General features: G+C 46.1%; 1 protein-coding gene across 3 annotated transcripts; it reads right to left on the bottom strand.

Moving 5' to 3' along the window:
* Positions 1 to 1055: 1055 nt before the first annotated feature.
* On the bottom strand, positions 1056 to 14010 carry CDKN2B (cyclin dependent kinase inhibitor 2B). Of its 3 annotated transcripts, XM_083483465.1 has the most exons (3): positions 13371 to 13608; positions 11724 to 12466; positions 1056 to 5291 (listed from the first exon to the last, which is right to left on the bottom strand). In XM_083483465.1, exons 2-3 carry the CDS (start codon positions 11886 to 11888, stop codon positions 5034 to 5036), a joined length of 423 nt encoding a protein of 140 aa, XP_083339591.1. In that variant the 5' UTR covers positions 11889 to 12466; positions 13371 to 13608; the 3' UTR covers positions 1056 to 5033. The 3 variants fall into 3 exon arrangements, with proteins under 3 accessions (XP_083339591.1, XP_083339590.1, XP_083339589.1); XM_083483464.1 differs by having other exon boundaries at positions 11724 to 13608; XM_083483463.1 differs by lacking the exon at positions 1056 to 5291 and having other exon boundaries at positions 11887 to 12263; positions 13371 to 14010.
* Positions 14011 to 14470: the final 460 nt, after the last annotated feature.

Here is a 14470-nt window from a genome sequence, read left to right as displayed (position 1 = left end):
AACTGGAACCACTGGTTAAAATACTTGTTTTTAAAGTACAGTGAAAAAGCAGGCCAGCACCTGGAGATCATCATGAGCTGTCTTCTATAGTCTTAAAGGCCTATTGGCTCAATATTGTCTACGATGACTGGCAGTACTTCTCCAGGGTTTTAAAGAAGGAATCTCTTCCAGCCCTATGTGGAGATGTTGGGGATTCACAAGATACAGTATGTGGTCAGCTGCTCTGAGCACATGGGGAAATCAAAGGGGTTGGGCTTTTTGCTTTTGTAACAGCAAAAATGTGAAGCTCTAGTGAGAGCCAGTGTGGTGTAGTGGTTAAGAGCAGTAGTCTTGTTATCTAGGCTAGGGAACCGGGTTCGCGTCTCCGCTCCTCCACATGCAGCTGCTGGGTGACCTTGGGCCAGTCACACTTCTTTGAAGTCTCTCAGCCCCACTCACCTCACAGAGTGTTTGTTGTGAGGGAGGAAGGGAAAGGAGAATGTTAGCCGCTTTGAGACTCCTGAAGGGGAGTGAAAGGCAGGATATCAAATCCAAACTCCTCTTCTTCTTCTAGTTAAATAGATTGTTAACAGTTGGGCAGTGGTGTAGCGTGGGTTGTCAGCACCCGGGGCAAGGCAAGTAATTTGCGCCCCCTAATCCGTGGATTTTAGCACTCGAGTCTCTTCCACTAGATTAGTTAAAGAAACCCTTACCCCCTAAGCACATGTATTGTTTGTTATGAAAATACTGATGTAATTAAAGTAAAATGCATCTAAATACAAGTTTATTTTCAGAGAGTGAGTGAGCCAGGTAGGGGCAGAGAGCTGCGAGTGTGAGCCTGCGCCCCCCAGATGTTGCGCCCGGTGCAGACGGCCCCCCCCTGCACCCCCCACGCTACTCCACTGCAGTTGGGTAAGCTTGCAACTTCTTAAAAGGTTGCTTTTCTGTTCTGCTTTTAATTAATAAAGCACTTGCTTTACTGTGAATTAATCTAATAAAACTGATTTTATAGTTCACCCTGAATTTAATTACTTGACTGCTGAAGAGAAGAGGCACTGGATAAAAACAGATGGGGATTCTTTTGAGCGGTCCATTGATACTTTTATTTAAATAACATGAATACCAAACAGCAGTAAAACAAGTCAGTAAAGCCCAATGGTAATCTGTCACAGGCTAAGAAATACTAACTAGTCCAAGTACTTGATAGATTCACTTCCCCCGGAGCCTGATCCTTCACAGAGCTCTACTCAGAAGTCCCATTGAGTTCAATGGGCTCAGAAAGGTAGCATCATAACCATCCCATTTGGGCTCTCTGATCCAACCGTTAATTCCTTCACTTAGAATATGCTTCCATGATTATCTACAGATCAAACATTTTCTACTCAAGTCCTCTATACTTAATGACTATAGAATAATTCAGCAGTGACCCTTCCACCGAAACCTGCCAGAGCTGGAGCACATATCACACGTATTACTATTCAGATGTTGCTGAAAATTGGGATGACAGAGGCTAGTTTTCAACTTGCAAGCTGCACATGAATAGTACCGAAACAGTCCGTTACTATGGGAGATATTCAAGTAAGTTTTTATCAGATACATTGAAATCAATGGGCATAGCTAAGTTAGGTTCGTTAATTGGAGCAGCTCTACTCTGAGTCCAGCTTACTCGAATACCACTTCATATGTCTGAATTTCTCAGCCGTCACCCATGGATGTCTGTGTCAATCATGTACACGACACATTCTGTGGATCATAACGTGTGAATGGAAATTTCACTATTTCTGGTTCATGGCCAGTGAAAGAGAGAGAGAGAGAGAGAGAGAGAGAGAGAGTGAGTGAGTTTTGGTTCTAAGCAAGGAGGCTGAAGAAATCTCAGTCTTCCTTATTCAGCAAGCAGAACCTGCAGTAGCTCTCTGACTACAGATGACATACTCCTACCCAGGGCCAATTTGAAAGGGAGCCAGGAAAGCCATTTGACCTGGGCTTCAAGCTCAAAGGCACCACTTTGAAGATTTTTTGGCACGTGATAAGTTTCATAACTTGTTTTTGTGCACATCAGATGAAAATGAGACATACCCACTCAGGGTAGAGCTGCAAATTTAAGCTAATAAGAGATGTGATTTGGTAGAAGACTTGATTTCTTAACTTATAAAGAATAATTTCATATTAAATAACTTACTTTTTTGCATAACTACTCATAAATATATATTGGTTATGGTGGCACAAGATTAGACTGTAATTAGTGGGGCTCCCTTGACATATAATTAGCTGATTATATATAAGCAAGCAACTCACTGTTTTGGGGGAGTGCCTCGTTTTGTTTCAATGTGTCATCATTTTTAATTGTTATTATGACTAAAGGCCTCAAAATCTGGAAGAGGCCCAGGCCTATGTAGACCTCTGTGAGGGCCTGTCTCTCCCTGGCTGGTACAACACTTCAATATTTCCAGAATATTATTATTAATTGCACTTAATAGTTGCTTTCCTTTGCAACATGTAACCCAAAGCAATACACAAAACGGTGCAAAGATTAAAAGCACAACAGAAAACATGGGGAAAAACAATTTTCATTCATACATGTCTGTGATACATATATCCGTAAGTGGGGAGCCACCATGAAAAGGCCCATTTTCATGTTCCCACCCTCCACACTTTCCTTGAAGGGGGCACATAGATGCTGAATGTAGGATCCTGTTTGGTTCCGCAGCTAATTCTCCCCTGGAGTCCTCGCTGGCCCAAGTAGGACTAATTCAGCCAGCTAGCCCTGGTGACTATCTAATGCTTATTGGGTGGATTTTTCCCAAATTAATTTTTGAACTTTGAATTTTATTGTTATTCATGCTTTTATACTGTATTTTATGCTGCTTCTACAATTAAGTGTTTTAAATTTGTTGTTAGCCGCCCTGAGCCCGGTTTTCTGAACTGGGAAGGGTGGGGTATAAATAAAAAATATTATTAATTAATTTATGATTATTCCTAGATATCTCCTTAACAACTACCGGTAACTTACACTTCCTGAATCAAAAAGTTGCCTTAAATAGTTGTTAGCGGTGATTTCCTTTTACAGGGAAGGCTTAGGGTATAATGATTTGCTTTCCTAGACAAAGCCCAGTGCAAGTTAGGTGTGTACCAATCTTTATTAAACAACTGGGAATTAAATGTCTAACTTCGTCCACGGCTTCAATGCAGTCCTGAACTTTCTCTGGATTCTACACCATGTTAATAAAGTTATCTGCTTAAAGCCAGTGTACAAATGCAAATAAAATGAATTACGCTCTCCCATTTCAGCCGGTTTGACTAAGGTATCCAGAATACCTATTGAGTATGTATGTTTTTTTATAGTGGTCACACAATGCTGTTGGCATACAAATGGCAATCTCTATCCTCACTCACTTTTAATCCAGATTTTTCCAGGAAAAACCAGATAAGTGAAAAGCAAAAAACTAAAACTTGTTGCCAATGACCCATTTGCAATATATTCAGTTTCTGTCTGGAAGCACCCTGACTGCATATTTAACATTTTCAGGGTCTCACATTTATTCAGGCATTGCTTCCTTGAAACCTGATTGCATGGCGTTAATAAGGATTATCTATCTCATATAGTCAGATTGAAGGATTCATTTTGATTCAATTCGAAAGCGTTTGTGTGAACTTCTTAAAAAGAAATTGGCGGATGAATTAAAAAAACCAAGGTGATGTGTGTGTTATTAGCATTAGCCTCATAATTATATTGCACAGGCCATCCTTCATCCTTTTGTTCCTCTGTTAATTTTTCCCTTGGGGCCTTCAAGGAAAAACTAACAGGCATAACTTGTGCAAATGAAAAACCATGGCAACAGAAGCAGAGTGCATTTAGGCAAGAGGTGACAGGTTGGCACAATCTTCATTCTCCCCAATAAGGTAAAGGTAAAGGGACCCCTGACCATTAGGTCCATTCGTGACCGACTCACTTTATTGGCCGAGGGAGCCGGCGTACAGCTTCTGGGTCATGTGGCCAGCATGGCTAAGCTGCTTCTGGTGAACCAGAGCAGCGCACGGAAACGCCGTTTACCTTCCCACCAGAGCGGTACCTATTTATCTACTTGCACTTTGACGTGCTTTCGAACTGCTAGGTTGGCAGGAGCGTGGACCGAGCAACGGGAGCTCACCCCGTCGCAGGGATTCAAACCGCCGACCTTCCAATCAGCAAGCCCTAGGTTCTGTGGTTTAACCCACAGCGCCACCCGCGTCCCCAATACTCCCCAATACTACATTTCAAAGTGCTATTTACATTTCACACAAGGAACACTGTTAACATCCATAACACAAAACAGAGCAGAGCTTCATAATCTGAGACGGGGGCTCTTGCAGATGGGGTGTGTGTGTCTTGACTCTTCATCTCAGGCTCCTGAGTTGGACCCCACATTAGGCAAAAAGATTTCTGCAGTGCAGGCGGTTGCACTAAGTTAGCCTTTGTGGGGGCTTCCAACTCTACAATTCTATGGTTCTATGGCACCCTGTGCAAGGCACCCCGGAATGGATCTTCTCAATTTTGCACCCCCTTGGCTCAGTGCCCTGTGGGTGGAGTGGGGTGGGTGTGTCTCCTGCCCACACTGCCCTAAATCCAGCACTGCCACACCAACCCCATCCACTGTGGGGAATCATGGTCAAGGATAAATGGGAGTTGTTCATCCCGCAAAATCTGGGGAGCCATAAATCCCCAACCCCTGGACTATTGTCTCAGTTTCCTTTTAGAACATCATTGTACATGGGAGACTGGCATGGGTGAGAGACCAGGAGACACTGTCCCACGAACCGACATACCCACTCTCCATGCGTAGTGGAAGCATGTAAACATCTAACAAGCCACATTTCAAACGAAGCAGGAGCGTAGAGTTTATGCTGGCGCCGAAATTGTAGCTCCATCTCGCTTGTCTCTGACGCGTGGCGTTCAAGAGCCAAGTCAAAGGGTCTTAAGTTTACGCACCCGCGATTCTCCTCCTCCGACGGCGGCGGGGTTGGGAGCTCTCCCCTTGGGCCTCTGACTTCATCCCGGATCTCAAGTCAAGAGAGTTTCAGCCCGATGCCTCTTGGAGGTAACTGACCACCCGGCTCTGGCCACTTTCTTCAGCCAAGTCCAGCGGGCGGCGTCCCCAGCGGTCCCGCACGTCGAAGCGAGCGCTCCCTCGGCGCAGCGCCCGCAGCGTGTCCAGGAAGCCTCCGCGGGCCGCGTCGTGGACCGGGAACGTGCCCGTGGACGGGTCGGGCCGGTTGGGATCCGCTCCTCTTTGCAGAAGCAACTGAGCTACCCCGGGGTTCCCCATCATCATAACCTGGAGGGAGAGAAGGAGAGGAAAGTCAAGGCTTGCGCATCTTTACGCTTTCCGTCTAGGCGCTTGGAGCGGCCATGTTCTGCGGGCTGAAATAGCCAAGATCCTGACCGCCACGTTGCATTAATTAGCTCCTGATAATTCTAATTAAATATTTTTTTGGGGGGGGGGCCAATCTGTGTACTGTTCATAGGAGCCAGCTCCTATGGGTCGAGGCGGCTTTGTCCCACCAATAAAATATTTGAGGGGGTCGCCCCCTAAAGTTGATGGATATTGCCATTCAAATGGTGTGTGTGCACTGCGTCATAGGAATATGTGATCCTGAATTGTTGTACCCTAAGTTGGATCTGAACTTTAAAAGGCGCGGTGTAAAAGTTGAAAAGACAATCATACGATCATATTATTATTATTATTATTATTATTATTATTATTATTATTATTATTATTATTATTATTATTATTATTTGCCCACCCCTCAGTCTAAGGTCCCAGGGGTTTCCCAACATTAAAGCGATATTAAAGAGAGTTTAAAATAACTTAGAAACACAAAATAAGGCGAGTCCTAAAAGAACACACGTCAAGTTGCAGAAGCTAGGGATAAAGAGGGTTTCCTTGGGGCGAAGCATCCCACAAACGCCTCGGAAAGTCTGGTAAGGACACCGCTAGGCTTTATCCGGCTAAAGCTGCGTTTACACCGCGCCCTTCGAAGGGACCATTTCGGAGAAATTGGCAAGAGGCTCTTTATTGGAACTGGGCAAATCTCAAGAAACGGAAAGGTTTCTGATAGACCTCTCTCTCGGGGATGGAGTAAGTAGTAGTAGTAGTTTTAATAAGTTTAATAATCAACAGTAATAAGATTTTTAAAGGTGGTATCCGGTTGAGTCATTCATAGCGTGACACCTAGAATGACGAACGGTGCATACCATTCAATTTTTGGGGTTGGAAACGCGTCCCATAAAACTGAAAATGGCGGGACATGCTTCCGAATAATAATAATACATATTTTTGGAAGCACGCTCGGCTTTTATTTTAATACTTTGTTGGAAGCCACCCAGAGTGGCTGGGGAAACCCAGCCAGATGGGCGGGGTATAAATTATTATTATTATTATTATTATTATTATTATTATTATTATTATTATTATTAATAATAATAATATAATAATTTAGTATTCTTTCTTTCGAGAGAGTTATTCAGAAGGATCCCAGCTGGAGATAAAATGATCCGTGTCTTCTCTCTCTACCGAGGCGAACGTATTCGCTTCTGCTGCTTCTTTCCCATCGAGAAAGACGGCTCCCACGGAATCAATCTCAGCCCAAAGTGGCGCGCACGTTGCGCTTGCTTCGGAAAGGCGGGGTTGCAAACTCTCCAGATGGGCTGTAGTGAGGGGGGCGGTTCTTGAGCAGCAAGGAAAACCAGGGAGACGAAACGAGCGAGGAAACCAAGCGAAGAAAGAAAAGCTGAACTAGCAGCAGGGAGTGAGCGCAGCTACTCTTATCAAATGCCAAATATTGACATTTTTAATGTTATAAGAAATAAATGTTTACCAAAGGCCTGGATCTTCAGGTGGTGGTTTTCTTGGAAGGAAGTCGGAGTCTTTTTTTAAAAAATAGAATAAAATAGGCCTTTTTATATCTGCAAGGTTGACGTTTGAATCTAATGCTAAATTAAAAGTTGCAGCCATCTCTAGAGACGAGCGCGAAGCTGGACGGACGCAAACGAAACCTCTGCTTGACGAACCATTTTGCCTCAGACCCTAAAAGGACTAAAAAGCAGTATTAATTTAATTTAATTTGTGCATCCTTCCGCGTTGCTCTCTGTTCACAGCCCAGCTGAGGCGGAGTAGGTAGAGTAAATCGATTCACAAACGCAATGCAACAACTGCTGCGTGGTTGTGATTTGGAGAGGGAACGAGCTGCTACAATTGGGAACATGAAAGCTGCCCTTTTTCATTCAGTCGGGCTAGCACCATCAAAGAAATGTGGATGGGCCGCCCCACTTCAGTTTAATACAATGACTGACTGGCGTTAGTAACAAAGGTATCATTTCTAAAAGAGGCGCAGTGAAATAAAAGTCTACCAGAATTCACTTTTCTTCCCGGAAGCCGGATCAAACTATAGACACGAGGAGGAAAAGTGAAGACGCGTCACAGCAGAAGCTTTAAACCAGGCATAGGCAAACTCCGGCCCTCCAGATGTTTGGGACTACAATTCCCAGCATCCCTGACCACTGGTCCTGATAGCTAGGGATGATGGGAATTGTAGTCCCAAACATCTGGAGGGCCGGAGTTTGCCTATGCCTGCAGTTTAAACCAAGGATGTGGAATGTGTGGCCCTTCAGACGTTGGAATTCCATCATGGCCAAAGGTTAGGATGCTGAGAGGTGCAGATTCTTGGAAGGAGTTAAGCGCCTGATTGTGCTAAACCGGCACCATTTTAAAAACAACGCATTTGAAAAAAAAATAATGAAAAAACACGACCTATTGCTCACTCCGCTGTAAAAGAAGGGATTATCCGTGCGGGTTGTGTTTTTATTTTTATATACAGACTTATTGTAATTCTAATTACCTATACCCAAATCTGGAATATAGTACTGTGGTACCTCGGGTTAAGTACTTAATTCGTTCCGGAGGTCTGTACTTAACCTGAAACTGTTCTTAACCTGAAGCACCACTTTAGCTAATGGGGCCTCCTGCAGCTGCCGCGCCGCCAGAGCACGATTTCTGTTCTCATCCTGAAGCAAAGTTCTTAACCTGAAGCACTATTTCTGGGTTAGCGGAGTCTATAACCTGACGCGTATGTAACCTGAAGCATATATAACCCGAGGTACCACTATACTGTACTGATATCTCTGGTCCTCTTTTTGCCTCGCTCTGCTTCGAAATGTCATGCCCGTTTTCTGCTTGACAATTCCGTTTTCTGCTTGATTTCGCGCGTTGATAAAATCAAAGAGTTACGATTAAGTGCAGCTGCCTAAGAGCGCGAACGTATAATCCGCGATCACTCGAAAGTAAGATCCATTGAGCTTAAAAACGTTGGAGGTTTCGGGGCAACTCAGGTTGCCGAAGATGAGCTTGCAAATCTCAGTTTAAAAAACATGCAAGGCTGGAAGGGAGCCTTACAAAATCCAGCGCGGGGCTTAATGCGGTTAGAATCGCGGGGGGGGGGGACTTGATTAAAATATTGGGGGGGGGGCAACTAAGCCCTGCCCCGCATAATCGATCACATGATGTGACACACACACCATTTGAATGAGAATTCCCCTCAACTGGGGGGGGGGTCGTCCATGGGCGTAGCCACGATTTATTGGGTGGGGGGGCAGAACCCAGTTATCTGTGACACAATTGGTCAGTTAAGTATTTTTATTTATTTACTTAATTGGCCCCTCCCTGCCTCCCCCTGGCTACGTCCATGGCAGCCTGGGCCCCTCAATATTTTATGGGGGTGGGGGCCCGAAGGGACTTTGGCCCCTAGGAGTCGGCTCTCATGATTGCATGTAATACTCACTTTACATGAGCGCTAGCCTTCTGTTAACCTCAATGGGGCTTACTTCTGAGTAGACACGAATAGCATTTCATACCCGAAGTCTTTTCTCTGTTTCGCTAGCTCATTTCATGCAGGTAGGTAGCCGTGTTGGTCTGCCGTAGTCGAAACAAAACAAAACAAAATAAAATAATTCCTTCCAGTAGCACCTTAGAGACCAACTAAGTTAGTTATTGGTATGAGCTTTCGTGTGTGTTCATGCAAAGAACTTTAAATTAATCGGTCAGTGAGGCTGAGTTGCCGCCGTCGGTTGAAATCTGAGTTGGATTTCTCGATCTCCAGCTACGGAATCAAAAAGTTAGAATAAAACCAGAACAGAAAAGGGGAGGGAGTTTTCGAGAGATGTGTGACCCCCCAGGTGACTTTTAAAAGCAACTTTTCCCATTGTGAAAAACAAAGAAACCCCAATGAGGTTAAATAAGAGTACAGTATAGCTGTCATCTTTTCCCTTTGCTTGCGAGGAATCCTATTCGGAATAAGGGAATTTCCCTGAAAAAAGGGGGAAAGTTGACAGCTTATGAATAAGAGTGAGATGAATATGTATATGGTTCCAGTAGTAGATAGGTAGCCGTGTTGGTCTGCCATAGTCAAAATAAAAAATTCCTTCCAGTAGCACCTTAAAGACCAACTAAGTTAGTTCTTGGTAGTTCTTGATACCAAGAACTAACTTAGTTGGTCTTTAAGGTGCTACTGGAAGGAATTTTTTATTTTGACTATGTATATGGTTGATGATTAATTCTAGATTTTAGTCTAATGTCTCCAGTCATTTCGGGGTTGCAGTGATTTTTCATTCTCTCTTCTCAGTCTAGGCAGACACCATATATTTGAAGCACACGACTCCAGCCCACCCCCCACCCCCAGTCTGTAGTTTCGTGTAAAACCACACATCTCAGGATTCGGGGGGGGGGGGAGTCATGTGTTTTAAATGGTTGCGTTTTATAAGGTTGAGAAGACGGACTTTGGGAGGGTCTCAAATCGTTTTGAGAATAAAACAGGGCACATTCTGGTAACTGAAGGTATTATTAGAGGGCTGTTTCTCCTCACTTGAAATGTTAATATTTGGTATTGAAATCTGTTTCCGAAGTGGGGTTCTGTTCTATACAGTACAGTGGTACCTCGGGTTACATACGCTTCGGGTTACAGACTCCTCTAACTCAGAAATATTACCTCTGGTTAAGAACTTTGCTTCAGGATGAGAACAGAAATCGTGCAGCGGCAGCAGGAGGCCCCATTAGCTAAAGTGGTGCTTCAGGTTAAGAACATATTCAGGTTAAGAACAGACCTCCAGAACGAATTAAGTTCTTAACCACAGGTACCACTGTACTTCTGTTACGTAAACATAAACTGAAACAAGATCCTTAATTAAATATAGTATTTTCCAAAGACGACACTGTGGTTGCTGTTGTTTGGCGGTGGGCGCGGGGATGAGAGTCCGAACCTGGGACAGCGATTGCTCCAATAATTTTATTCTCCAATCATTTTGTTCACCTTTCTATTTTATTTTATTTATTTTTAGTTTCCTCGGACAGGGCAAGCTGCGCAACATGGACCCAAACTTGGGGGTGGCAGGAAGCCAATCCTCCAGCGTTTAGGGTTCATCCGAACAACTTTTCTAACTTTTCATGGATCCATTTGCCACTGATGGACGTTAAAAGGGTGGACGTTAAATCCTGCCCCCCCCCCATTTTAAACAGGCTGCTCGCTCGCTAGGTCAGTCAGCAGCACACACAAACTGTGATTAATTGCTGTATTTCGGATCTGGGTGTAATCTGGTTTGACTCCTCCTCTTCCACCTGAGTTTGGGTGTGGTTATTTTTTGGGTGGGGGGGATGATCAGTCCTGTGTTTTGGAACGGGCCAAATTTGTAGGTTGCATCGTGGGCTGAGACTAGGAAGGTAAATTCCAGTGCCATCGAGGGGACTTCCGAGCAAGCATGTTTTGGATCAGGGCCCTGCATAAGCCTTCTACTTCCAGGAAGGTGATTTTAAAGCACACCTGGGTTACTGCGTGCACGCCATACAGTTCGAAGCACACATACCCCTTCCAAATCCTGGGTACCTTAATTCACCCCCTCCCAGAGCTTCACTTTGTGTATTTATTTACTGCAGCTAAATCCCACCTTTTTCCTCCAAGGAGTTCAAACGGCCTCTGTGGTTCTGCCCCTCCTTGTTTAATCTTCACAAGGACTCTGTGAGGTAGGTTAGGTCGACAGAAGGCAGTGACTAACTCCAAGGTCGCTACGAGTGAGCTTCAGGGCTGAGTGAAGATTTGAACCCTGGGCTCCAAGGTCCAAGTCCAGCACTCTAACCACGGTACTATGCGGGGTCCTCAGCACCCTTAAAAACTACAGTTCCCAAGTTTCTTTGAGAGGGATGGATGCGCGTTAAATGTATGGCGTGCGCATAGCTAGGAATGAACAGCTACTAGGATCTGACTCTCACTGGACACGGGTTGACTATGGGTTGTTAAAACTAACCCCCCTCCCCAAAATAAGCCCCTCTCCGCAAAGCCCCCAATAAATCTAGTTTAGCCCCCGAGTGGTACTCATACTCCGCACCTCTAAACCTCACGTTTAAAATTTCAGCCATGGGCGGGATCAGGGGGTCAGCTGCCCTGACCTAAATCAAATAATAATAAAAAATACTTAACTTAAAGTAGAAATGATCAGAATATTTGAAAAGTTTTGACCATTTATTTCCTGGCCACTTAGAGTGAAAAGCAAGTCAATTGGTGTGGAGACATTTCATTCCAAATTTGGTCGACAGAGAATGGCGACAGGTGGGTGTCCTGCCCGCACCCCAACTTAAATCCTGGCTACTCCCCCCCCCCGCAGTCTCTCACCCACCTATCTATGGCTCTCCGGCCTTCCTCCTACTGTCCCCGGACGGACCTACCTGGATCGGGGCCCTGCCGAAGCGATTCACCGCGTTGGGGTGCGCCCCACCATCCAGCAGCCGCCTCAAGGTCTCCAGGTCTCCCCGGGCAGCGGCGTTGGCCAGCTCATCCGCCTCGCCGCGGCCGCCCCCTCCATCCATGTCCGAGCCGGGGGCAGGATCCATCCCACGAAGCCGAAGACCTCACGGGTTGTCAGTAGGGCATCTATGCAGCCGGCCCCTTGGTGCCCTGCTGCCGGGCTCCCTCAAAGGATCCGTCAGATCATCAGAGGGATCCCTCCCGGCGTCCGCGCAAGTACGCAGCAGCGATCTCCCCTCCTTCGCCTGTGACCAGGACTCGGTTCTCGGTCGACGTTGCCCGCTTCCCGACGGCGCGGACGCCCTTCGAGCAGATCTTCCCCGGCGGGCGGAGCCGTCCGGTCCACTCTTTTCCTGCGCTGGGTTGCGTCTCCCTTCGTCCTTTCCCACGGATCCGCAGGTCTCTATCCAGGCCCGCTGGCTCCCTCTCTCGGCGGCCCGACGTCGCGATGAGGAACAAGCCTAGGACCGGGACAGCGGAGGCGAATGTGCAGGAACTTCCCCATCAAAAGTGGGTCACTCCGAGAACGGCAGCTGGACTTTCGACCCGCCTGTGCATCCGCTCCCCCTTAAGGGCTCTCTGGGAAGAGGTCCTCGCCTGTAGCAAGCTAGCATAAAGCCTGCCACCCTGCTTTTCTGCATGCACAGTCCAGGGGGTCGCCAAGCTGTGGGCGCATCTGGCATTTTGAGAGTGCTCTGTGCATCATCGTCCCCCCCCCGCCTCTCTCTCCTCCCCCCACACCCCGTTCTCGCATTCCTCACATACAAACATACAGGAAAGTCTTCATAGGAACACCTCTCTCACACACACACACAGATTAGCTGTGCACACATCACACTGTAGTTTGCCCCCCGAAAAGCTACAATTCCCAGCACCCTTAACAAACTGCAGTTCCCGGGATACGTTGTGCTCTAAATGTATAGTTTTGGTGCAGTCATTGTTTGCTTTTCCACAAGGGTCTGGCAAAACGTTTGCTGTGATGTTGAATCCCTCTGGTTTTACACCCCGCCGCCCCAAAAGCCAGAAGCAAGTTGATTTACATTAATAGCAAATAATAATAATAATTCAAAGATCCGCTGCTGGCAAGCACCACAAAAAGACTAATCGGAGGTAGGATTTTTACGCAGCATGGCTGCAAAGCGCACAACCCATCTCTGGCCGTAGCGGGTGACCTGTGACTTGATGGTGGTTTTGAGGAGACAGTTTGTTAAAAAAATATATGGGGACCCGCAAGGACTTGGATCAATGCTTTTGCACCATAGCCCGGCTGGGCAGCGCAAGACCGGTTCAGAGCGATGGAGAGAGACGTGCTCTGTGATTTGATGGTGGTTGGGGAGCGGGGAGGGAACCCGTGAAGAAAGTATCCTGTTTCAAAAAAGAAAAAAAAAATCTGGGCATGATGTGTGCCCTCAGCCTCGTCTTTTCTTTTCTTTCCCTTCCTCCTCTACTTTCTGACTCCCGCGACACCTCACTTTCTCTGCAAACCTGGCTGCGTATGCGCCGTATGTTTGGAGTACACGATTTCCCCCAGAGGATCCTGGGAACTGAAGTTTGTAAAGGGTGCTTACCTGGCGTTGTAGCTCTCTGTGAAGGGTCCACTAAAATCCCCAGAATTCTTTGGGAGATGCCACCTGCCTTCGATGCACGGTGCGTTTGAAGCCTCTGAACCATTTGTAAGTGGCAAAGCTCCTTGTCATCTGTTTCACTCCAGACAGAGAATATGTATTCGCTAGACAAGCCTAGACTTGCCTCCATTTAGTATGTTCCGTAACAGGGAACCCTCTCAGAACAAGCCTAGACTTGTCCTGTCATATGCTACAGATTCATTCCCAGAAACGGACTTGTGCTGAGCAGTCAGTTTCTAGACTCCTATAAATATACAGCTGACTCTTTTGTTAGGGCTGCAGCAGAAGTTGTGCTCCCTGAACTCCATCTTCTTCCAGGGCAACAGACGGGGACTTGGGCTTTTTACTCAGAGCTGCTGCCTTTGCCCATAAGATGGGGCAGAATCATTCCTTCTCTTTCCAGCGTTCAGAGTGCTGTTGTTTAAGCAGCCGAAACAGTACTACCCACACAAAAATGGCGCAAGTATCAGCAAATCCCGAGGTGTGCAGAAATACATAAATAAAAACAGCCCCAAGAGCTGTGCTCAGTTGGCCACAGAAGGCAAATGACAGAAAAGGAGGGAGACAAGGAACAGAATGAAACGTTCTATTCAGGACTACTCCATACTGCAATATTTGGCTGCAGGCCTGTCTTGCGATTCTGTTTCTTTGTGTTTGTTTGTTTGTTTACAAACCTGATGCTTCACTTAAGTAAGCCTGTGCTTTCTGACATTGGTGGTGAGAAGGTGCTATCTCATGGGTAGGCAAACTAAGGCCCAGAGGCTGGATCCGGCCCAATCGCCTTCTAAATCCGGCCCACGGACGGTCCAGGAATCAGCGTGTTTTTACGTGAGTAGAATGTGTGTTTTTATTTAAAATGCATCTCTGGGTTATTTGTGGGGCATAGGAATTTGTTCTCTCCCCCCAAAAAAATATAGTCTGATCCCCCACAAGGTCTGAGGGACAGTGGACCGGCCCCCTGCTGGAAAAGTTTGCTTACCCCTGCTCTAAGTTATCTGATTTTGTATCATGCATTTGTTTTCTCTGCCAGTTTATTGGGAATT

Source organism: Podarcis liolepis (genome assembly GCF_965112155.1).
Source record: "Podarcis liolepis genome assembly, chromosome: 17".
NCBI lineage: Eukaryota > Metazoa > Chordata > Lepidosauria > Squamata > Lacertidae > Podarcis > Podarcis liolepis.
Note: the sequence above shows the minus strand (reverse complement) of the source record. Positions and strands in the feature narration are given on the sequence as shown.

What these genes read in the sequence shown, in the direction of transcription:
- CDKN2B (XM_083483463.1), bottom strand. Translation starts at nt 13,557, where the DNA reads ATGGAGGCAAGTCTAGGCTTGTCTAGCGAATACATATTCTCTGTCTGG. An exon ending in ACAGAGAGCTACAACGCCAG is followed by an intron (nt 12,264 to 13,370) that starts GTAAGCACCCTT and finishes TCCCGGTCCTAG; the next exon opens with GCTTGTTCCTCATCGCGACG.